The sequence below is a fragment of the Labrus mixtus genome, chromosome 17 (genome assembly GCF_963584025.1).
Source record: "Labrus mixtus chromosome 17, fLabMix1.1, whole genome shotgun sequence".
NCBI lineage: Eukaryota > Metazoa > Chordata > Actinopteri > Labriformes > Labridae > Labrus > Labrus mixtus.
This window is the reverse complement of record NC_083628.1, coordinates 16,251,668-16,277,247: the sequence shown is the minus strand read 5'-3', so window position 1 is coordinate 16,277,247 and position 25,580 is coordinate 16,251,668. Positions and strand designations below refer to the sequence as shown.

At 39.4% G+C, this 25,580-nt stretch overlaps 1 protein-coding gene across 1 annotated transcript in view; it reads right to left on the bottom strand.

Annotated features, from left to right (window-relative positions):
- LOC132992584 (poly [ADP-ribose] polymerase tankyrase-1-like) overlaps positions 1–25,580 on the bottom strand; it is a 93,761-nt gene that overhangs the window by 30,828 nt on the left and 37,353 nt on the right. The window contains exons 7-14 of the mRNA XM_061062010.1: positions 11,051–11,145; positions 9,713–9,779; positions 9,340–9,526; positions 5,573–5,694; positions 4,784–4,875; positions 4,440–4,518; positions 2,677–2,848; positions 2,059–2,138 (exon numbers count right to left, since the gene is read on the bottom strand). Coding sequence (XP_060917993.1) covers positions 2,059–2,138; positions 2,677–2,848; positions 4,440–4,518; positions 4,784–4,875; positions 5,573–5,694; positions 9,340–9,526; positions 9,713–9,779; positions 11,051–11,145 — 894 coding nt within the window. The remainder of the gene's footprint in view (positions 1–2,058; positions 2,139–2,676; positions 2,849–4,439; positions 4,519–4,783; positions 4,876–5,572; positions 5,695–9,339; positions 9,527–9,712; positions 9,780–11,050; positions 11,146–25,580) is intronic.

Below are 25,580 nucleotides of genomic sequence, written 5' to 3'. Positions count from 1 at the left end.
TGTTGGCACTTTCAAACTGGATAATTGACTTTTTAGCCAATAACAATGCAAATAAGCCATATTGTGAGCTCCAGTCCATTGTTAGTTGAATGTAGCGGTAGCTTGAAAAAATGAAAACTTGCCAGTTATTATTCAAACATCCAACAGTGGGATTTGGAGTTATATTTCTGGCCACAGGATTAATTAAGGTTGAATATCTACTCTGTTAAAGCTCAGCTTATGGACCCCGCCGAACATCAAGTTCCTCGCCTGATAACGGCTTCTCTATTTTTCACAACAGTAGTCCATTGTGGTGTTGGTCTGCTGTTTGGTGGTAATCAGAGCGTTTACAGAAGGTTTCAAAGCTTTTCCTCTGAAAAAAGAAAATCCCTGCTGTGGCTGAAAACAGAAAAATTGCAGCAACAGATTGATACAAGCTATAAAGGTTAGAGTCTGAGCAGAGCAGCAGATTTAAGTGGATTTTCTATCACTACCAGGAACTTCTTTAAAGTTGAACTTTGAAACATTTAACATGTAATTACAGTATTTATGGGTTTGTAAAGACATTCCCATACTGATTTATTTCTAAGTGTTAACCTGTTCATAGCATGTAGCGTTACAATAAAACATAGCTGTAACTTCTGTTTGTGGGGTAACAAATCACAAATAATGAATGAAGTGGAAAAGGTCCCTAAGGGATAAAATCTGTCTCACTATGAACCAAAAATCTTTGGTAGCCTCCATCGGTGTCATTTGAACAGATGGCAGGGATGGTGCAAGTGTTGTTTTTCCCAAAACGTCAATCACTAGCTCAGCAAGACTGTTAACCTCAGTCCCTGAATGTGAGTGTGTATGTGTGTGTATTTCAGGTAACAAGAGTCTGACAGAAAGCCAGACCAGAGCTCATCGTCTGCTGCTCTGCAACAAACCCTTGCCAACCTGCCAAAGCATCACACTTCAGACACTGACAGACCCTCTTTATCTGGATAACCCCATCACTGTCTGTCTCTGCGGGTAAAGACACAGATTTTCACTCAACACAAAATACTTCTGTCAAATGCTTTCGCGAACCTTGCCAGGTCCTGACATTTGGTGGGTGGTTTTATCCGAGGCATATTACTGTGCATCACGAGCGCCTACAGTTTTAACATGAGTGGGCCCAGTGCAAATCAAACTGCTAACAGTGGCAGCACAGTGAGCTGCACATGATGGCTGTGATTATACTGAGGGCCAATGGGAAAAAGAAAAGCTCAGTTTGCAGTTTCACTGGTGTCTGTGTGACCAACAATAGAAAGACTTGAACAGAGGAATGATTGATTCGCTACAGATATCTACTTACATCACACTAAAATCACTACATGCTGGAATCCAGAACAGCAACAAGCCCAGTCACAAAGCTCAGAACATTTTGCTGTATTATCATTTATAAAGTAACTGTGATGTAGGACACGATTTTCCTTTCTGTTGTGAATCACTGCTTCATCTTGATCAGGGTTTTAAAAATGTATAGATACAAAAACATATCCTTTATAGCCACTTAGTACAAGAGGTGTCTGTTTAACCTCTTGAAAGTCAGTTGTGGTTATTTTAGGGTCTATATTTCTGGTAAGGATTCATACCAAACCTTAATGAGGCAATTCAAAAAGATTTCTCTTCCGTCTGTGCAAATTATTTCCCTTCTTTTTTTCACGACCTTTTTTTATTTCAGATGAATGAATATTGATTGTTTGGAGGGGAGGACATTGTTTCTCTTCTACCGTTAACACTGAACTATCAAGACTACATTTTTACATGTGAGCTGGCAAAAAGAAAGCAAATTGAATAGTTTCAATTGTTACACCCTGCAACACCTTTGGAAATAAAGCTTTCAAAATATATGACATCGTTGGACTAGAAAACTAATCTGCACGTGGAGGGATACCATTTACTGTATAACTAAGGCTTCATTGTTTACACATAGAGTGTATCAGGACAATGACAGAGACATGCTTTGTCTTTCCATGCATGGGACCTTTTACTTGTATTCAATTAACTTTGCAAGAAGGGTTTAAAAATTACAAAGTCAATAATTAAACGAACCTTGACAGTGTCCAGGTCTCCAGCTTTCGCAGCTTCCAGAAGTCTGTAGTCCACATCTGAGTTCCTCACTGGGACGTTCTCTACAGAGCAGAGGGAGAACACATGAGAGATTAAAAATGATTTTCACAACCATTAGCAAAAATCTAGTATTCTTTTTAAGATTACAATGCTGAGATTAAAATTAAAAAATAAGAGAAGAAAAGTTTTGTTGTATATTAGGCCCATAGAGTTACCCCTTGGCTATTCTAATTAAAGGAGGAGTTTGGTGGAAATATCATCATGTGCTTTGTCGCAGAGACTTCTTCTTCATGCTAAATATGAAGATTAAGCCTCCTGATTGTTAGTTAACACTAGAAGAAAAGAGGGACAGCCAAAAGGCTGGCACGTCTGGGTTGATGTCACCAATGAAGATCAAAATGTCAAAAACTGTGGAGTAACCTGCCCGCTGAGAAATAAGTTGGCTTACCTATCTGAACCTCCAGTCTGGCAGTATCAATACTGACCTTCCAAATACAATCCCAGTTAATCCAACTGTTGCTAGCAAGTGCATAGCAACCAAAAAAAAAGCCCCCACACATCTGCACACATCTCCACCCACACACATCAGGGGTGGTGTACCGTTGAGTATTTGCTGAACGGCTTCGTTTCCCATTTGAGCAGCAGTGAAGCCCTGCAGCGACACCAGTGAGGCATCTGCCCCGTATCCCAGCAACAGTCTGCAGGTCTGAAGGTGGCCTGCCAGCGCCGCGCGATGCAACGCCGTCTGACCCAGCGTGTCGAGGGCGTTGACCTGCAAACACAAAGACGGTCTGTATCATGATTCATAAAAGTAGCTTCAGTTACAATTACTACAAACGGCTTCTCTGCTTTACGGGATGTACCTGATTTACTCTCTCTGCAGACAAATAATCACATCCACAGTGCGTCTGATTCAGGAAAGAATTACTACATTGTGCTTAAATTCAATGAGAAGGTCCTTTTTACAACGCCTTACACTTTCTTATGTTCAACCATTCAACCTCGAAACAAAAATAATCTCTCGTGTTTTTACAGATTCTACAAAACGTTAGAATCCGGAGCTTCTGATAGCCCTGTGGTTCTATCTTGCACCCCATTTACAGAGGCTATACTTGAAGGGGAAGGAGGCCAGGGTTAGATTCTGACCCTTGGTACTTTGCCCAACTCATTACCCAGTTTCCTGTTTTGGCCACTGTCCTCTCTTAAATAAAGGTATAAAAATAGCCCAAAAAAAGAACCTCTTAAATATAATTTAAAAAAAGTAGAATCGGTTCAGAATGGGAAGTTTTCTGTTTTCTGTTTGTAGTACGTTTGTAGTCCAACCTGTGATGACCAATCACATATCAGTAGGCTTTGGGGTGTGTGGGATAAAGCGTCCATATGAAAAACAGATATCTACATTAAAGCGCAGCTAACAGTCAAATAAAGATCAAACATTTCAACTTTTCAACAAAACTGCTTGATGCTGGTTCATGAAAGCCAATCAGCATTTAGATTCCCTTACTACCTGAAACACAAAATCAATTCTTGAACTGAAATTCTGTAAACATTTTAAGGTTATTTTTTTTTCCTACTCCTCTTCAGGACAGACTTGACAAAGCTTGCGTTTTAATTTTTTTAAACATCCAAGTTTCTCATGTCATTTTTTTCAAACTTCAGTGCCTATAATTCCATGTTAATCACAGGAAAATCTGTTTGTTGTTTGGACTCACACACCTGAAGTAAACCAGAGTGAAGCCTCTGTGAAACTCTTCTCTGCTGTTGAACTGAAAAAATAGATGAATGGCCCTACTCTAGGGGATTCTATGTAGAAACGACAGCGTTGCAGACATAAATGCAGCTTGGAAAAAGGAAATCTTGGCTGGAAGCCTTTTAATGACAATGCATGCTACACCAAAATAACCTAAAAATGTGCCTGTTTCCAGAAGCCGGTGTTGTTGTGAAACAGTGACAGACGATGATTGTCGATGGGGGTTGAGATTAGCGTCACACAACATAAAAACATGTTACTTTAAATTCTTCTGACATTAAAGGCATCTTGTTGTTCTGTCATGAGAGCAACATGAAGTCCTCTCGGATTCAATGCTGGATAAAACAACCCTGTACTCATTTTAAAAGGCTCTGCATGTGGGGATGGGATTAAAATACACCCCAACAACAAATCAAAATGAAAAACATTGCTGATCATAATCAGATAGCAGGTGCCGATAAGAAGATAGATGTAAACAGATCTACAGATGATTATAACATTTTGCATACATTTAAAAAAGGATTAAGGGGGAACTAATGAGATGAATAAAAAGATAGCTGGATAAAGATCAGACTGAAATAACAAGCTTAATATAGATGACACTGTGGTTTACCTTTGCACCATGTTTTTGTAGCACCTCCATGATGTCATTGTGAGCGCGTTCTGCCGCCACATGGAGAGGTGTCATGAAACTACAGACAGGGAACAAAAAGGAGAGTAGTTAGAATGTGTTGTTTCTGCTTAACACACGCGTTAATTAATCTGTTTCTGACAATCTATTTTAATTTCACATATCTAAAACAGAGAAACAGACAAAACTAAGACTATTGGCAGCTTTAGTCCAGAAAAACAGATATCCGGCTTCAATTACCTGCATATGTTCAACCATTAGTTACCAGTTTGTATAAAAACATAATCATGATCAGACTTTGTAGTCTTGAGCAGACGAAAACTCACTCTTTATTCTTCTCATTGACATTGGCTCCTTTTCTTAACAGCAGCTCCGTCACCTGTTTCCTCTTTGGGTGTGGTGATGCAACTGCACAATGCTAAAACACACAAACATACAGACAGACACACACAGACACACACACACACACACACACACACACACACACACAGACACACACACACACATAAAGAAGAACATAATTTAAGTTTCTCTGCACCAGAGTAGGAACCTATATGTGAACTAGGGATGAAACGATTCACTCAAATCACGATACGATTCACGATTTATTTTACAAAATGAGACTGTAGACAAATCATGACTGAAAAAGATTCCTTTAGGGGCTGCAAACCCACTTGGCCTTTTAATGTTTTTTTTTCTCTCAACAAGGGGAGGTGATTGGAGCTTCTCATTGTGCTGTCGATTAAATGCTGCATCATGTTGGTTCTGTTGTTTGTGTCGTTCCCTGTCTTCTTACAATATTTGCACTCAGTTTTTGTCTAGTCTGTTATCTTCTCACCTCTTTCATTTTCTGTCTTGGGGAAGCCAAAATGCTTCCACTCCTCTGATTTAAAAGACAATGGTGCATCCTCAATTTCAAAATATTGCTCTGCAGCTGCCAACCGACTCTGCTCTACAGCTGCTGACGCTCACCATATTATTGCGATTCATTTTTCAGAGTGTGAATCTTGACACCTTAGAATCGATTTATCACAATTTTACGACTAACTTTACATCCCTAATGTGAACAGATAAGTGTGTGTGTGTGTGTGTGTGTGTGTGTTTTTTTTTCTTACCAGTGCAGTCTCGTGTGTGTGAGGGTGTTTGAAGTTAATGATCTCCAGAGCGAGGGTCTTCTTAGCCTTGGCCATGTCGGCCTCGCGAGCAGCTTGGAGCAGTGAGTGGCCCTTAAACTCATCTGAACACAAACGGAATTGAAAGGTGTCAGGAAAAAAGAAAACAGCCTTAGTGTCAGTTTTGTGGAACATTTTCGCAGTTCTTTGCAGAAATGAACCCAACAGAGCAGCAGCAGCAGCACCTGGAGCTCATATTGAAGGAAAAGAGTGACCAAAACCAGGAGCCACAAGATCCTCACTCGACTATAACAAAATCCCATTTTCTTGGATTGACCCTGCAGCATACCATTACTTGTAAAATATAACTTCAAAGATTTTTAACAGCAAGCCGGAGCATGAGTGCTGGAGCTGAAGCGGAAACAAGTATTCACACCCCCGAGCTGACAATTTAAAAAACATTATTTTGCTTGAGAAGCATTTCAGGACGCACAAAAGGAATCAAGTCAAGTGTATCTATAGACGGAGCAACAGCATTTATGAATCTATGATCACACATTCAGACAAAGAAGTGTGAATGTTGTGTCACAGATGAGAGAGAGAAAATCAAGAACAGCAGTTTATTATAGTAGAGAACTGTAAGGGTTTTCCATCCTTGTATACCACAGTGCCCTCAAACTGTTAGCTTCTAAAAGTTTGTTAAATATGTGTCTCTTTTTAGAGCACTCATCATTTTTAATGGCCTCAGTCTGGACACGCATTGTGAGCACATCTAGCGGAGTGATGTTTCTTCTTCTTACTGTTTCATTTAAATGATTCTTTAAGGTATGAAGCGTTGTTTTTAAATGTCAGAAGTTAAAAACACAACTAGAAAAAAAAAAACCTGTAACAAATGTTACATCTTTGCAATTACTTTGTACAAGGTGTTACATTGATTTCCTTCCTGCAGCTATTTTCATAAGGAGGGAGTATGAAAGTTGACCTTTAAATGCCCTGAAACACGCTCAACACTGGGTATCCATTCAGGTGAACGTTTCATCTGACTTCTTAGTTTCTCTTGTTTGCATTAATTGTAAGTTTAGCATCCCAGTTTTGTCAGCCGCAGAACAGCAACCATTATAACTTACATTACCATTGTTTTAGTTTTTTTTATCATTTATGTATTTCATCAGCTTTCTTATCAACTCCATGACTCATATACAACCCATGGGGAATAAGCCATTTCCCTTTCTAGCTGAGAATTAAAGATGGTCATGTCAGCTTGGGAATCGACTGTATCAGGGGGAAAGCTGGCTTGGTTAAATCCATGTTGATGAAGGAAAGGTGTTAAATAAGTGTTTTTTTACACAAACTGTCAAGCTCTTTCTTGAAACAATAGCTGCCATAATGACTTATTTAACAGGAGTCACTCAAACACTATGTTCTCTTCTCTTGGTTTTCTGGACAAGCTGAACTTATAGATTGGTTTTCTATTGTAAACAGAAAGACTGTGCATTCAACATTAAACAGAAAAGGAGGCTTAACGTCAGGGAAACAAAGGTTCAATAAAACATATCCGAAGTGTTTTCCTAAATCTGTACTGGTCAGATAACAATTCTTCCTAGAAAAGAAAAAAGCAGGTACACCGATCTGTACCCACTTCAAACAGACACTTTCATACAGACATACAGTTCATACACTAAAGCAGTGATACTCAAGCTGTGGCTCTCGGGCGGCATGTGGCTCTTTTGAGACTAGTTGTGGTTCTTTTAAGACCTACTGTAGCCCTCTTGAAAAACAAATCCCAAAAAATTAATTGAAAAAGGGAAACATTGAATTTATGCAAGTCACATTACTGCGGTTCCACGCTCATATAAACACCTCCTACCCTAAGTATAATTGCTGACCTTTTTAAAATCTGTATATTGCAGCTTTTGCGTACCCGAAAGAGAGACAGACTAATCTGCCGGTATGTCCCTCCTCTAAATGCACCGATTGAGATGTGATGTCTCTTCTTAAAACTGAAGCTTCTCCCACTGCTGTCCTGCACTCATGGTTTATGATTACTGTTGTGATACGTGTCATCATCAACAAGCCTACACACATGCAGCTGGTGTTATAATGGAATAATGTGTGCATTTCAAAATGCAGATAATCTTATTTGATGTCTTTAGCGTACTGCTGACGAATATTGTCAAAAAGCAGTGGGACGAGTGAGTGAGTGAGTGAGTGAGTGAGTGAGTGGATAATAGAATGAAGAGGTATTATAAATCTTCTCAATTGCTTTTAGAACGAAAGGGACACTTTTGGATTGTTGAACTTGTAAAAAAAATATTTTTTTTGTCAACATAGCTCAGGTCCAACAAGGTTGAGTAACACTACACCAAAGTCTTCGATCTGCTGAAGCAGATTCCTTCGCTCGACTAGAAGCCCAATCTCCAAACTAGTTTTTTTCTATACACACCCAAATATGACCACACAACAAACTAAAATGTAGAACATTCTCATCTTTTAAAAAAGAGAATCATCAGATTTTATGTTTGTGTTCCTGAAAAAAGGTCTAGACACAAAGTCATAAAAACAAAGTTATTAAAGCAAACAACTTACAGGAGAAGTTGTCCTACAGTTTAAGAACTTAAGATGCCCTATGACTCATATTGCATTTGATTATAGTTTCTATAGTCTTCTTATAAAGGAAGAACAAGTGCAGCACAAGAGCGCTGTCTCAACAATGAACTCTCAAAGAGTTGTGGAGGGCTTTCTGACAGAGACAAAGACGAGTCTGTCTTAGCTGAAGATGTTAAGAAAATGATGCTGAACAGAGGAATTTAACTCTCCTGCACTGAATTCAATTTTTTTTTTTTTTTTTTTTATAATTTTCAATTATACCTTTGTGTAATACTCCATTTACAAACCTACAAGTCATGTTATAAATGATCAACAATGTCAGAATTTCAAAGCTGCAATTTGTGAGAGTAAACTTAGAGGAGAGAAATGTATTTAGTGAATCCTCACATCATGAAGTGAAAGTGCAACGCTATTATAAAGGTGCAGCTGTATGAAGGCAATGACGGCAGCTTAACATGGGGAAAGCCTTCAGTCATATAGAATGTGAATGGATGTGTGTATGTTGTAGAATACCAATTGGGTTCTGATAGATTTCTATATGGTACATATCTCAACATGTGAATCAAGTGCATCAAAGGGGAAGCTGTTGTTTTTTTTCTGGTCTGGATCACTGACTTTATTTCTACTTTGTCATTTATAGTATTTATAGAACAATCATTTGTTCTGAAAACAAGTTTTTTTTAGTTGAAGCATGACTACAGGCTCTGCTGGGCTTGAACATAAATTAAATTGACCACTGACATTTCTTCTTTTTCAGGCTCTTTGATGCAAAGTACCCAAATAGGAAATTCAAATTAAATTCAAATTAAATGAAATGGTAAGTGCAATCTTCTTCTGTGGTTTAAATAAACATGAAGAATACAGCTAAATATGAGCACCAAACACACTCGAGTGTGTAGTCTGCTCGGTTTTTCAGGCATTAGGAAGCTTTTTCTTCCACACATTAGCATCTCTAGAAAAGAACTGTTCCCCAATCAATAGACTAAATTTCATATTTTTCCACTGTACTAATGCAGAAACAATTTGAATCGACTGCTCCAAACGGACTGCTGTACAGACACAATCTTTCAAAGTAATGAATTCATTCATTCAGCATCTTGACACATTTAACAGTGCTGTATACACTGCAGCTGCAGTCGATGTACATAAAGCCCCACACTCACATGTAAGTCTCTCCTTCAGCTCCGGAGTGGGCGCCATGTCCACAGAGCTCTTGCTGTGGCAGTTGAGCAGGGTGGGGTCGGCACCGTGGCTCAGCAGCAGAGAACAGACCTCCACTCTGTTTTTAGATGCCGCTTCATGGAGAGGGGTGAACTGCCAAAGATCCATGGCATTAACACACGCTCCGTGCTGGAGAGACAGAGGACAGAGGTGAGGGAATCAGAGGCAAGTGAATATATGTAGGAACAGTTTACTAGTGTTTCATTCTAAAGAGAATTTGACGGTTCTTGAAGCTTTGATTACTTGATTTACATTTGGGTAATTTCCACTTCCTCATTGTGTGCTTAGCTAGCATGTGTGAGTATGTGTGGGTACCTTTAGTAGAAGCTCAGTAACTTCATAGTGTCCATAGGAGCAGGCATTGTGTAAAGGCACCAAACCACTGGAAGAGCAAAACACAAGACAGTAAATATATGTTTTTACGACTCAAAAACATTTAAGTTAAACACCCCTCACCCCATCTTCTTACAGTACAAATACGAACAAGATCATCAGCGACTTCACTCACTATCTCTTTATTTCAATGCGTGCTACTGCTGCCACTGGGTAGGTGTCACACCAGTACGCTAAAGAAGCAAGTTTTCACAATGAGAGATACATTTGACTGTTAAAGAAAACAGTGAGATTTTTTGGGTCAGAAAACACTACCTACAAATTTACAGGACAAAGTCAGCACAGAGATAAGACCCAACCCTCACGAGGGTCTCACAGGAGCTTTAATCTAGTGTGCAAGCAGCATGCTAACATTTACAAGCTGAAAACAAAGTGCGGGGGATGTTGATTAGAATGAAATGCCAAGCAGGAAAATGAGACTGAAACCATAGAATTTGAATTTAATATGATGGCGAACGCAGCTTAAGAGTTATGGGATCCCGACAGATAAAAATTCATCAGAAGGTTGGAAGCTGAGACTAAATTTGATCATAATTCATCAACTACTAGGCTCTGCATCAGTAACAACATATGGTGGCACAGTAGGATCACTAAGGCAATTCCGAGAGCAGTGAATAGCTTTTCAAAAATGATATCAAAAATCCATCCGTCAGCTGTCGAGATATTTCATGTGACTCAGGAATTAACATTGCCATCCTAGCCGTCCCATTGGCAGCAAAAGAAAAACTCAATATTGTCATCTAACAAATTCTGAGGGATTAAATTTCAGTTGAATTCTACGTCTCTGTGCTCCTAGATTTGGCTGCCTTAATTGAATGAGCCAAGTTATATTTGTGTTTATAGACACTGTTATATTTCCCAACTACATTCATTTTGAATCCACAGCTGGAAAGAGTAAACTGAGCTCAACTTGGCAGCTCTTTAAACTCCAAAACCTGTGATGAAAATGATTATTTTTTATGTTAGTGCATGACCACCATTCACCCCAAATTCATTCAGTTTTTTTTTTTTTTGGATGAATAAGCCTGATAAATCTGACAACACTACTGGAACTGTATCTATTTTTGAAATCAGGAGAAAGCTAATGGAAAGCACGGCAGTCATTGATTAATCGGCCTCCTGGCATCCATTACTCCCACTGAATTATTTTAGATCTTCTACTTTAAAAAAAACAAGTCAAAATCCATATTCACTATTTCCTCCACCAATCCCTGTCTTCTTTGAAACTTTTTTCTTTTACATTGATTTACTTGTACGTACCCTTTGTCCTTGGCATGAACATCTGCTCCATGCTGTAGTAACAGCTGAACTATCCTCACCCTGTTGTATCCCGCTGCCAGGTGGAGTGGAGTGGACTGCAGAGAAAGGAAGGAAGAGACACAGAAAGAGTGGAAATAAGACAGAGGTGGAGGAAGAGTCAGGGAAAGCAGACACATTGTGAGAACCAGGTAAATATAGAAAGTAAATGTTAGCCCACATGTTCGTTTTACAGCCGACAGCCTATCATTATCACCTCAGACCATCAGTTCTGTGTTCAAAGACTGCAATAAAGAAGTCAGCATTCTGGTTCACACTGAGCAGCCAGATGTACGCAGCTTTTGAGGAATGACTTTTCATAGAGAAATGGGTTTTCCTTCCAATGACTCAGTCTAAATTGATAAAGCCTAGCTATATTCCCTCCATTTAACTGATGGAAAGCTGCAGCTCTGACAGCTCTGAGATGGGACTGAGATGAGATGGCTTCAGCTGTCCGTGCAAAGTTTCCTCCATGTAAAGCAAAAGCCATTCTTCCTCAAAGCCTGAGTGACACCCAGACTGCTGGAGAAATGTTACAGCTCTGAGAATGTTCCTATTTTTCAGTCAAATTGAACTTTTTACAGGAAAAAGTAATGGCAAACCTGCCTCCAAGTCTCGATATAGAAGCCAGTTTAAAGCACTGAATGGACCAGAGATTACATTGGGGAAAGGACTGGGATTACACGCAACACGCGGCAGACACATATAAAAGTTTCCCTCCCATAACAAATTACGATTAATGAGGATATTTGAACAGAACGCCTTTAAAAGAAAGGTTCACAACAAAGTCTGACATTTGTTTTTTTTGCGCTTCTACATTCCTCTAAAGCACATTTACCAATTCATGTGGCAACAACTTTTACATTCCACTTGATTTCAGAGATGAAATGACTTGGACCCCAAGTAATTTTTTTCCCCAAAGGAGGAGGAGAGTTTGTTTCCTATTATTTTCCTGTGATCCGAAAGGCTTTTGAGTTTATACTCCAGTTCCTCGTGTGACAAAGTCTGTCTCATTTGCTTTTGCGTGACTATCTTCTGCACTGCAACGTATTCTATTATTGCAGTGCAAGTGATTCTTAAGACAATCACAATAAAAGTCTAAAAGAAGAGCTCAGACGTGTTCTGTCTGTGGGGTGACAGCAGGCTGATGATGTCGGCGAGAGAGTTAAGTGTTGTTGTTACGACTACTCCACGGTGGCACACTTCACCCAGGCCTTCAATCAAAAACATCAGCGCCATCTGCATCTCAAACCCCAACTACAATCTCCATGCAGTGCATTGTATCAAGCTGGGCAAGAAAACAACCAAGAACATTTATTTAAAAAGATAATGAAAATGTTAACAAAGCACCCAAAGGGGATCTTCTGGTTCTTTCATTAGCCCATAGAAAATGAAGATTTTTTTTCTTTTTTGATGATATTTTGAAAGATACTGCAGCATGGTTTCAAACACTTACATGGACACAAAACTGGAGTCCTGCTTGGAGTAAGAATACAATTACCTTTGGTCACAACAACGGCATTTTAGGGTTGCAAGTTGCAACTTTCATCCAACAAAAGTGAAAATGTAGCTCCGGGTGACATTTTGCAATGAACCCAACTCCTGCTTAGTGTAGATGTCTGACCAGATCTTTAAAAAAAAAAATAGATCATCTTTGGTGATCAGTGCTGCTCACTCAGGAGCTGGGCTGAGGAGCAGAGGCAGCAGCACTGAGGCAGAGACGGGGAGGACAGATGGTCTACTCGTATTAACAGGATGTGACAGCAGCATTTGCAAGGAGCAGGATATGGTACACAGTTAGTCATCATCCTCATTTTCTATTCAGTGTCACAGATTGTGTGTGTGTGTGTGTGTGTGTGTGTGTCTGCATGAGCCTATGAACTTGTTATTGCAAATTGTTGTGGACGGACATTACCAGAAAACATCTTAAATGTGTAGGTTAATCAGGTCCTCGGATTTTAAACCTTTTATTCACAGTGAGTCATCAGTTAGGCCTAACTTACACAGACACACACACACACACACACACACACACACACAGACACAGACACACACACACACACACACACACACACACACAGACACACACACAGACACACACACAGACACACACACACACACACACACACACACACACACACACACACACACACACACACACACACACACACACACACACACACACACGCGCATGTTCTGTTGCATCACCATGATGTCGTTGCCAGGGTCAGACTGGGTACTTTAAGCTCCACCTCCTCAATCTGTCAGCCCTGTGAGAGGAGCGGGTACATGCATATTTTTGTGTGTCTGTGAGACTGCGGACCCTCAACAACATCACTGCCTCAGAAGGTCTTGTTTTTGATTTTCCGCACAGAAGCTCATTTGAATTTAAGTCACAAAAAAAGAGTATCTGCGGCTGAAACCTTTATGTTGTTGCTCAGAACTTGGCGTTACTCTCAGATCTCACCACAAGCTAAAAGTGCTCGTAATCCAGAGCATCACCCATTCATATTTCAAGATCATTCATCCACAGCAACCTTTTCTTTTTAGCGCGCTGAATTTAGGGAACAAAGTCATATCTTTTTGTATTTACAAGGACACATAGTGACCCCTCAGATGGTGGAAAAGAAATTATTTCTTCAATGATTTCTCTTTTGAAAAACAGCCATCCATGCAGCAGTGAAGTGAACCATTAGTTGGTTGAATATTTCTGTTTAAATAAGCTCGATATTTCTGCTGCTGCAATTGCTAGCAAGATGCAAGTGTGTCAAAAGTCAGTTTAGGCTGTTTATATACATTTATGAACAAGACAAATAATGTGGAGCTTTTATTTAATTAGAATAATAATAATAGATTGATCTCGGGGCTGGTTCTACTCAGTTTTCATTCTTTACTCATTATGGCATTTTAGGACATAGTCACAACATGTTTCTGCTATACATACTTTATTACTTTCAGTATTTTCAGGTTAAGTTTGCTCATTAAAGAACTACAATCACATGGCACGAGAATGATATGCTGTTCTCATGCTCTAGGTATTATCCATGTTTTGGGGATTTTTTTTTAACCATGCTCTATAGATGGTAACTTTCTGTTTGTACATTTAGAACAAAAATCATGCCAAACCAAGGCCATTCCCATCAGCTGTTCTTTGTGTGTAATATATACTATTTGCATGCTATCAAGCTAAGATGAAACAGTCAACATGGTGAAGATTTTGCCTGCTAAACATTAGCCTATCAGCACTTTTATTGTTGGTATGTTAGTACCTTGATGTTAGCGTTTAGCTGCAAGCACCATTGTGCTCAAAGACGGCCTCACAGAGCTGCTAGTAAACAAGGGACACATGTTTGATGTATCTTCATTTCAGATGACTGCAATCTGTGATGCTTTCCATCCTGAAGAAAATGCAATGATTGGGAGGCTGGATTGAATGCCAATTTCCACTTTGTTTCAAATTCATCCTCCATCCCCAAAGCAGAAATATCTCTAAAAGAAATCATGTTCTTATTCTGGCAAAATGTGCTTGATGTCTTGTTTGAAGAATGTTCAACACTGGGAAAAAGGAGTTGTAAATTTTGCACATTAACGTGTCAATCAGGTACAGAGGGTTAAATATCCTGTGTCCATTTTATCCGACTACTGACATTGAAGACACAGTATGACAATTATAAGAATACAATTATTTGTTTTCCTGTGCAGAGTACGTTGAAAACAAAAACACCAAATGACATCAGTCTCTAAAAAGACGAGAGCCAGGAGACAGTTGGCTTAAGTTAGCATAAATAATGATAGCAGAGAGGAGCAGCTGACCTGATTCTGCTAACCACTTGTATTTAACACGTTAAATGATGTTTCTCTAAACTGTTCAGATTACATCTAATATATAACCTATTGGGTAAGATGGTTCTCTGGCGTTGGAAGGAGCCAAGTTAGCTTCCCCTCCTGCTTCTAGTCTCAATGCTTCGCTAAGCTAAGCTTCTTCTGGCTCTGGCTACACATTAGGCTTACAGATGAAAGTATATCAATCTTTTTATGTAACACTTGGAGAGCAAGGAAGCGAGCATATATACCAAGATTTCCAACTGTTCAGTTTGGTTGAAGATTTCTTATGCGTTTTTGTGAGTATGCATTAAGCGAAAACAGCTACCGTCTATTAACATTTAAGACACAAAATAAAAAAAACAAAAAAAAACAGGTAAGTGTTTGACGAGTTAAACCTAATAATAAGTCAGATGTAGGTAGCTTCTTGGCTTTTGGTTCCTTCGACTGTTGGTTCTTCCATCCATAGAGTTCTCTGAGAGCTGATGAAATATATTGGCCAAAAGTGAAAAACCTAGCAGACCGTATTTCACAAAGATGCAATCAACACTTACACTGGCAGACTGAAAGTGAACAATAGCAAACGGAGAGAAAAAAAAAACAAAAAACACTCTGTTGTATTTTAATCACCTAAAAGCCTTTCTGGGAGATGGAGGGGAAGAAAGGAGGGAATATAGGAAGATAAATAAGAAAGCAGGAAGCATAGAGCGATGCAGAGGACATGTTCGAGCAAAATGGAAAATACTAATCTGTCTTTCTGACTTCCCTTGGATGCTTTTATCTGTTTTTTATGCATCCCTTTCCTCTTCAAAGAAAATGTATGCATCTGAATGGAAGCTGCAATGTGTTGCAAAATACTCCCTCCAAATAAGAAAGTTCCTTCAATTTGGCTTATTTTTATTTTTTTTCATAAAAATACAAGCATCCTAAACACAGCATGGATAGAGTCAGACTGTGAGAAACATCAGACCCACATTTGGAATATTCACAACAATCAAAACATGCGGGGTGAGCAATCTGCTGCTGTGTTAGTTTCTTTCTTTGTTATGGCTTTCCATTTTTTCTTTAACCTCTCTTACATCCCTCTCTCTATGACTATGTCTTCCTGTTCTTTCCCCCAGCCTGTCAAGCTGTTCCCATGACAACGGTGACTGCTAGCTGTCAGCAGTTGCCATAGCAATGAGACATGATCTATGTGCAAGGGTGAACCGCCACATTTGGACCAGTTTGTTTGGTGTCTTTTGCACGAGTGGCTGTGTGAGGCTCCCATGGTGTTCCTTTGCTCTGCCCCACAGGACCCGATCATTTACAATTAGTCATATCAATCTGTTTATTGGCTTGTCTTATTTCAACAACAACCATACTGCACTGCATACAACACTGGCCGAACAAAGACTTTCCTAAGCCAAATATTATTATCTGCCCCTAGAGTGAGATAATTCAATTAGGCATGTGCACGTTTAGTCACTATCTATCTATCTAGTTCAACATATTAATATTTTCACATGTTGGCCCTCAATGACGGTCAAATGTAATGCCCAAACTACAATGCAGCCACACACCACTAGCTAGGGCTGTAGCCATAGACTAGCTTTAGCTCCCGTTAATGGGCCTGCTCTCCCCGCACTCCCCGAAGTGCACGGTGAGAATCTTGTGTTTTGTTTCAAGTTAAATTGGCAACTCGACCTGAGACCATACAAAATCTAATTTAGCTCAGGCATGTGGACGTTGACCTGCTGTGTGCGTTAGCAGTGCTGCTAACCAGCCACATTCTGCAAACTAAATCACAGTCCCGGAAACGTTTTTAAAAATATACCAATTTTGACTGTTATCTGTGTTTTTGGCTTGTGTGTTAGTCTGACATTAGTCGCCTAGTAAACATACCTATATCGAACTTAAAAGCAACAAGTTTCATTTGAGTCACATTACACTTCTCATAACAGAGAACTCCCAATAGATGGCAAATTCTATGAAATCCTTATAAGAACATTTAAATGTTAACACAGTAACACAATTGATTTACTAATCTAGTTTCAGCAATAAAAACCAAAAGGAGCACGTAAGAAAAGTGAGGTTAATAATCTCAAACTGAATGTGTGGAAAGTAGAGGTGCAGCAGTGTAATCTGTAGTATCGGTGTGAGCATCAATCAGCAAATGAGGCAGTTCCTTAGAAGACAAGCTATCCGTCTGACAAAATGCACCTTGGGGTAATAAACAGTCTTCTGGTGTAAAGATGTTTTTCAATCTATCAGCAACATGACGTAAATAAAAAAAAACACACACACAGTGAATTCTACAAACACATTCATCTCGTTGTTATATGTCACTGTGTGTATTTCAAGTCTCCCCTTTAAGAGCTATCTTCTGAGCTAAAACCACAGTATACCTTCCACAAGGTGCAAGGCTCTTGCTGCTGGCTCAGACTTATAAGTAATTCAATAATGTTCCCCCCCCCCTCCCCCCGATCTAGCAACTTCTAAATCTGTGCATTGATTTGGTACCACACTGTTCACAGAACCAGACAAACACGATTAAAGACAGATTCAGTCAATCTGATACTGGTTTGAAACAGACAGGTAGTATGAAATGTCAAATAAATGTGAGCTTTTGTCAGTCAACGAGATTGGACAGAAACTCTTGGGAGTGCAGGAGAAAGCCCTCAGTCTCATAATTTGATGTCAAAATATAATACTTGGTGGAACCTCTCTTTAATTTGTGTTTGACTGTGTGCAGCCGACTTAGTATTCAAGTCCAGGCTGCTTATCAGCAGGTAGACACACTAACAAGATGAGTAGTGTCAGATGGCTGGATCAATAAACATATTAGCAAATCTGTGTGCTATTCCTCTGACTGACAAACAAACACACACACAAACACACACTGCACGGCATCAACAGCTCAGCTCAGCCAACAGCTTGGGAGATAAATAACTTACAGCAAGTCCTCTCATCTTTTGCTCTCGCTGCACCCTCACACAGTCAGGCACACAGAAACACACACGCTGATATCTCAGCCATCACCTGTCAATCTGCTCCACCTCTCAGCTACAAACACAGAGTCGTTGAGTTTGCCAAGGAGTCGAGAACGCTGCGGAAAGTTTAAAGCTCAGCAGTTCAGAAAGTTAGTTCTGAGCACGCTCCTGGAAAGCAACAGAAAGTGTCCTTCTAGCTTTCAATCCATGACAGATACGCCGGCTTTACATTCGGGAAGAATCTACTGTCAGGTTCTGTTTAGTTGCAAACCTTGTATGACAAAGGTTAGTTTGTATTCCTAAGGGAAAGGATGAAAAGCTCTTTTAACCCCATTAACAAAACTTCTAGCCTTACCAATACCACTGTAGATTTTATGTAGAATGACAGTTCCACGAAGAGGTATTTAGACTTGGAGGAAGAGCTTCTTACCTCAAGAATCCATTCTGGGTCCCTACTCACTCTCATTTTGCATGTATGTATTTTTCAAATATGTATTCAAAGGTTTTATTGTCCTTTTCTGACACTTAAAAGCACTTAATAAACCATTTTGGGAAAAATGCAACACTGGTGAGTCTTTGATTGTACAATCATCACCGGAACCAAAATGTAATGACAGAAAATGCCAAACTTGAATGCCAAAAATAGATTGTTTCCTCAAAAAAAGAAAAAAACACTGGCACACTGAAGTTGGGGAAAGATCTTAGCATAATAGAAGCTTTACAAGATGGTCAAAACATCGTCGACTCGCCGCCAGCTTGCATCAAACCAGGAGGTTAAATTTGTCTCTGACAAAAGTTTATTACCTTTTTCCTTCCTCTATTTGTCATCTGCCACCAGAAGAGTTGAAAAATGCCAATAGATGTGTTTCCTATTTGTTACAAAGGAGCAGAAGACTAATCTCTCTCATAGACAGGACTTCAGGTTGAATTGAAACACAGACTGACTCAGTTGTGAAAAATCACCTGTCAAGAAGCCTTTAGTCAGATCTACGACCTTGTACATGTTCACTTTGTAAACATGAAAACATTGGTAGTTAAGACACCAGCCGTGACAGAGCTGCCTCTGATTTACAAACTCATCGGGACAACAGAGGAGACCGGTGGATGCTTAATATTCAATGAGAGTTTAAAGGCAACATTTGTATAAAATGATGTCAGAATGAAAATAGAAAACCTCTGATTGAAAAGTAAAAGTGAACAAAATAGCAGAGCCTACATGGTTTATTAATAGAGTGATTAATCATCAGCAGATTTTAATTTACTACTACTTCAAGTATTTATTGTTTCCTTTTGATTGGTTCATCTCTGTGTGTAAATTAAATGTGAATCTGATTGGAGGTTAAAGACCTCTTTAGTTTGTTATTAGTAGGTCAGTATAGGTTCATCTGGATCGTTGGTGTGTGCTGCTGTTGGCCTCCTCCACTCCAACTATTAAATATCAGCCTAACGTCTATAATCATCATTAGAAATGTTAATGTGAATCTAATAGTTGCTCGACTTCATCCTCCATAATTACCAATATCAGTCCTCCCAATTCCATTGTCATTATAGCTGCTGATGTTAATCCTATAGACTGATCAGGCTATTATCATACGTAGCTGTTACTTCTAATACTTTCACCATTATTACTGACATCGCAGCTATACATCTATCTTATTCATTGTTGTTGTTGTTGTTGTTATAGTTGCCTTGTTTGTCTCTATCAGTCGGTTTCTTTATGCATCCCCCTCTCTTCACTCTCAACCAACACAGTTTTGGCAGATGGCTGTTCAACATGAGTCTGGTTCTGTTTGAGGTTTCTGCCTCTTAGAGGAAGTTGTTCCTTGCCACTGTCACTTTGCTAAATGTTGCTTAGTGCTGTGCGCATGGCGGATTAATGTTGGGACTTTGTCGATAATAAAACAAACAATCATGGTCAAGACTTGCTCTGTTTGCAAAGTCTCTTGAGATAACACTAACATTTGTTATGAATTGGTATTATACAAATAAAGATTGATTGATTATCTTTCTTAGAAATCTTTATTTTTTTAATTTTTTTTTAATTTATTTACTCAGATTTTTGTTCTGTTTTTTAATCTCCTATGAGACTGTGCAGTTAACACTACAGCTAATCTTAACAAGGTATATATAGAACTAGCTTAGAAAGATGTAATTCCCCTTTGTCCTTAAACATTCCTTTTTATAAGAAGAAGTCTTACGGTTTAAAACACACACCATATTCTATACCTGAATAGTTAACTGGTGGAGATGGCTGTTTTTCACCAGATAGGGATGATAAACACAGCCTGTCAGCATGGTGCTTTCAGCAGGATAAGCTCCCATAATCAACATTTAAACAAGACTTCAATGAAAGTCCTTTCTCTTCTCTTCCCTCTCTTCCTCTCTCTCTCTGATTCTGGATCTCGGCCTTGCTCCTCAGCTGTCTGTTCCTTTGATGTCGGCGCCAGCTAGGACGCAAGTGGGTGCAATGCTTCTCTTACGAGATTCAGATCCGAAATTCATAATATTCGGAAACAAATGCAAGCATACATTCTCAAACGACAGAGCTCAAACGTGTCTAAAGCATGATATGTTCTCCCTTTAAAAATATCAGAATATCCATTAGGGCCTTCAGACAGTCAGGCAAGCTGAGGCACGTAAGAGAGGCGAGGAAAACATTCAAAAAGATGGAGATTAAATATGTGTGTGTTCAGTGGTTAGTCAGAGAGCAGTGGCTTTTTTTTCCCTGAGGAAGCAATGTCTGCAGGACTGTGTGTGTGTGTGTGTGTGTGTGTGTGTGTGTGTGTGTGTGTGTGTGTGTGTGTGTGTGTGTGTGTGTGTGTGTGTGTGTGTGTGTGTGTGTGTGTGTGTGTGTGTGTGTGTGTGTGTGTGTAGGAGTAAGCGGCAGGTTTCAGTACAGTCAGCTTGATAACGCTCTCCACTCAGCTGTGTTAATAATATCCCCTCCTCTGATGGGCCCTCAATCATCCGAGTGTTTGTGCACACACATTCAATCTCACACACACACACACACACACACACACACACACACACACACACACACACACACACACTCTGGTGGCTGTTTAAAAAGCTATTGTCTTTCCTGTAGAGCAGTGTAAAGACAACACAAGGCTCTTGCTAGAATTGCTTGAATTAGAGCGAGTAAGACAAACACTTAACCTATAAAGTGAACTACACACTACATGTTCAACAGTCCAGAGACAACCCGACATTACACCCACATGTGAACGATGAACATTTTGTTCCAGAGACATGGGCTGCAGTATGCTGCGTATGCTCTGTTGAAAGCTAAGGGAAGGATTTTTACTTGGAAAAAAAAAAAAACATTTCTTAATGGACCCGACTGTGTGAATGTGGGCGTTATTATTGTGGAACAGGAAAGCTCTTCACACTAACATTACAGCACACTTTCAAATGTCAATATCTGTTTTAACAGTGAGATTTGTCCTCATGTGGAACTGAATGGCTCGTCCAAAACCAAGGGAAAATGGACCAAGACTACACAATCGTCAAGTTTGCCCATGCACGTTTCGCCATTTAGTATCTCTCTCATCAATCTTGTTTCCCTTCCCTTCATCCCTCTCTCTTTATCTGTATATAGGCTGCGTACAAGCAGCGCTTTTTTCATTCCCCCAAGAGGCGACTGCAATCAACATTTATGCTCCTGATCTGTGTGTTTGCATGTGAGTGTGAGGTTGAAGAGAGGAGACGGAGAGCCTGTGCCACTCCTAATTAAAATTAAACAGAGAAGAAGAAGAAGGAGGAAGGGGGGGGGGAGAAGGACAGAGAGACATGGAGCTCCTGTTTGCTTTGAGAAATGCATCATTATTATCAATCATAAGGATCTTGACACGGTCTGTTTTTTCCACGATTATAAGTAGTGTCCTTGTAATGATTTGTGTTTTTCTCACTCAGGCTTGTGTATGTGTGCATGACTGTGTGTGTGTGTGGGTGTGTGTGTGTGTGTGTGTGTGTTGTCTGAGTTTTGCTCAGTGTCAGCCGACTCAGAAGCATTTCTGTGCATGTTTAAAATGTATTATTAAGAAAATGTTCCTGCATCACACCATTATTTGTTATTCAATGAATCACTATGTTTTAAGATATATCAGTTGTAGTTAATATACTTAAATCTATTTCCTGTTAATCATCATACATAATCCCTGTGATGTCAATGACGATTAATACTGAGAAATGTTTGTTTATTTATTGCACTTCGATTTTGTGTCAATATTAATATCCCATAATACTGATACCAAAAAAAATAAAAAATCCAAATTAATATCGTTATTGTTTTTGTTGGTATTATGGTCAGGGCTAAACAAAGCTGTAGTAAACCAGGCATTGCACTGCATTGTGCTGGCTTCACATACAAACAGGAAGCAGCAAAAACTGTAAGGTTTTCAAATTAAAGGTTTTAAACTGAAGTGCACAAATGGTAGTTTTGATCACTTTGAAGGAGATGTTCCATCTTGTCAGAACGGGTTAGGGTTAGAGCTACACTTGATGCAGACAAATTGTGTGCACTTGCAGTTTAGGGTTAGGGTAGGGCTAGGGTTAGGTTTGAATGTCTACAAAGCAAGACTGTGCTAGTTGAGAATGTTCAAAGTGCCCAACAATCTGTGATCGGTGACGTAGATCGGCTCTGTCCCAATCTCTACCTTTCTTCTTATCAGTTGGCGTCTAATGTTTGGATATTTTTGCGTCTCTGATGTGTTGATTATTAAATCAATCTGCAAAATATATATCCAAGAGCATATTTTTGATTGTGAATATATACATACATGTACTTACATAATTCATATTTTTCATTTTCTGTCTTTATTTCCTTTGGTGTATTCTGTCAAAAGCCAAAAATTAAATTTAAAAAAAAAAAAAAAAAAAAAAAGGAAAGGGGCTCTGACTTCATCAAATGTTTATAGCTCATACTTAGAATTCACTCAATAATTTCTGTTAGCAGTGGGAATGTAAATCCCAAATACCCCATTAAATTACCCTAAGACCATAACAAGGATAAAACTGCACGGGCGTGAAAATATATTCCATCTACTGTGCATGGCTGATTCCAGTCTGGGCAATTAAAGAGTATTACCAATACAGAATGTGCAAGAGGGGTCAATCCAGAATATGTCTGAGTGCAGCTTTTCTATTCTGGACACGGTTGCATTCATCTACTTATGAACCATTAAATTTCAACGCCTCTCAATGATCTCTTGAGTTTGTCCCCAGCGTCTCCGAAGAATTTTCAAATTACACGGTTTTCCCCCGGGCTATCCCATCCCCAGCAGGCCACCTGCACAGATAATAACCAGAGGATGTTCTCTCACAATTATGGGTACGCTGGTGATATGATGGATACACGCTGCAGCTGAGCATCATCAACAACACTGAAGTACACATAATTATAGCAAAGAGCCTCCTCAAGGCTGTTAAAGCATTTATACGACAGCTACCAAGAGTACAGAGCAAAAAGGCTCCGGATGTCACTGCAGTTGCCATAGCAACCCATAAAAATACAGTTTGCTTTGCTTTTGCAACCAATAAATTAAAGCAATCCCTGTTTTCTGACCAATCAGATCACTAAAAATAATGCATCTCTCTAGGAATGGTTGCTAGAAGAAACCCTTAACTTTAGACTCTGCACTTAAAAAACAAAACAAAAGGTAGAGGCATATTTAATGCAACAATGGTTCAACTTCTCTAATGGAGAGTTTTTAGGACAACATAATAATCTCAATGTTGTTTCTCTTAGGTCCCTGAGAGAAACAACATTACGAGACGCCATTAAAAACTCTGGAAGACCCCGGTCTGGTTCAGCTGATTGCCCATGCGGAGTGGACTTTCAATCTCACTCGGCTCAGAGTCAGCACGAGAAGTCTTTAGTTCTGCCTGGTTGGAAAACAGTGATATGGTGGACCACAGGGAGTGCTTCAACTAAAACAAGCTACCCCAAAAACAACAAAAAAAATAGTTGTTGTTTTTTTCTCCTGCTAGTTATTCATCCGGGGGACAAATCATCCACAAGCCAGACGGACCGCTGTGACAAAGCAGAGCTCAACATTAGGCTCAGGACTCCCTGAGGAGACATGAGCAGACGCTGTGGTCACAAAATAATTTCTGTTTAGTGGACATACAGCCTTATCCTCCTTTGGCCAATGTACTTTTTAGAGTTGCCTGGCTGGCATTTCATTTAGTAGTGAGTCCAGCATTTCTTCAAGTCCCAACCTACACTCTGCAATCTATCAGCACCTGAACTTACTCCCTAGTGTGACATTAGCTGACTGTTAAACTCGGAACTAATTTTTGGATCTAGCAAAGTAAGCAGAAACTTACAGCTTATAATTACAGCTACAGATTTTACACTCCGTTCACAACATAAAGGTGAGCAGTGCCAGAAACTCAGAGGAACTGTAAACTGGGTTTGGCTTCGTTCGTCACAGCCACACACACACCCCCGGAATTAAATCCACACTTGGTTGGCTTTTAATTAAGCAGGCTTTCCTTGTCCAAACATGGGTGTATTAAGAGGACTGGAAAACAAGATGGCGACTCAGTGACAGCAAACCCATACTTGAAATTGCTCAGGCCTTCCACAATGCTACTGCTTGCATGCATAAACGATGCAACTTTTTGCACTCACATGACAACCTCTTCTGTCTTCCTTCTCCCTTTCTAGTGTTCACAAACTAAAAATAATAAACACACACACACACACACACACACACACACACACACACACACACACACACACACACACACACACACACACACACACACACACACACACACACACACACACACACACACACACACACACACACACACACACACACACACACACACACTCGATTCAGAACGATTCTGGATTCATGATTCATGATTCAAAGTCTATTTTTGAATGAGTTCATACTTCAGGATCTGCTCCAGTCATCTGTGAGACTGGCTGACTTTCTTGTTGGTCTTTTGGCATTCTACTGAGTTAAGGAGCTAGTCTTAGCACTTACCAGGGAGTGACTGACAAGCCAAAAAAATAATAATAATACATAAAAAAATAATCGATTTTTGGAAATTATGAATCGATTTTTAATCTTAGAAGAGAAGAGTCTCGATTTTTACATAAACAGATTTGTTTGCCCACCTCTAATACACACATACCTATGATTCACAATTCTACCTCCAGTAGACCTGTAGAGACGCTCTGATACACTTTGCTTCTGCTCGTATGTATCGGCACGAAATCCAACACAATGCTCCCTCCACATTATTTACTGCCATACTACTCTGGTGTACATATGTATAATTTCCAAATACCATGCGCTACTTTCTCCCATTTTGCTACATTAATAATTTAAAGTAACTCTTTATCAAGCTCCTTCTTCTTGCCTCTCTCCTCCCACCTGTTCTTTGCGGCGTTTAGGAATGTATTAGAAGCAAACATCTCAAAGAATGTATACATACCTATATTTCTTATTTGAGTCTATTTCTCTCTAAATCTCATGTTGTAAACTTGGATTTTACATATCATTAACATTTTGTATGTTTCTTACTTGCATTCATATCTCCTGTAGTTCTTCAATCAATCAATCTTTTCAATTCATGAAAAATGTCATCTAAAGACACTTCACAAAAAGAGCAGGTCCAGACTGTACTCTTTGTTGTATTATTCTTCATGCTTCTGTTAAAGAGCAACTGCAAGGCGC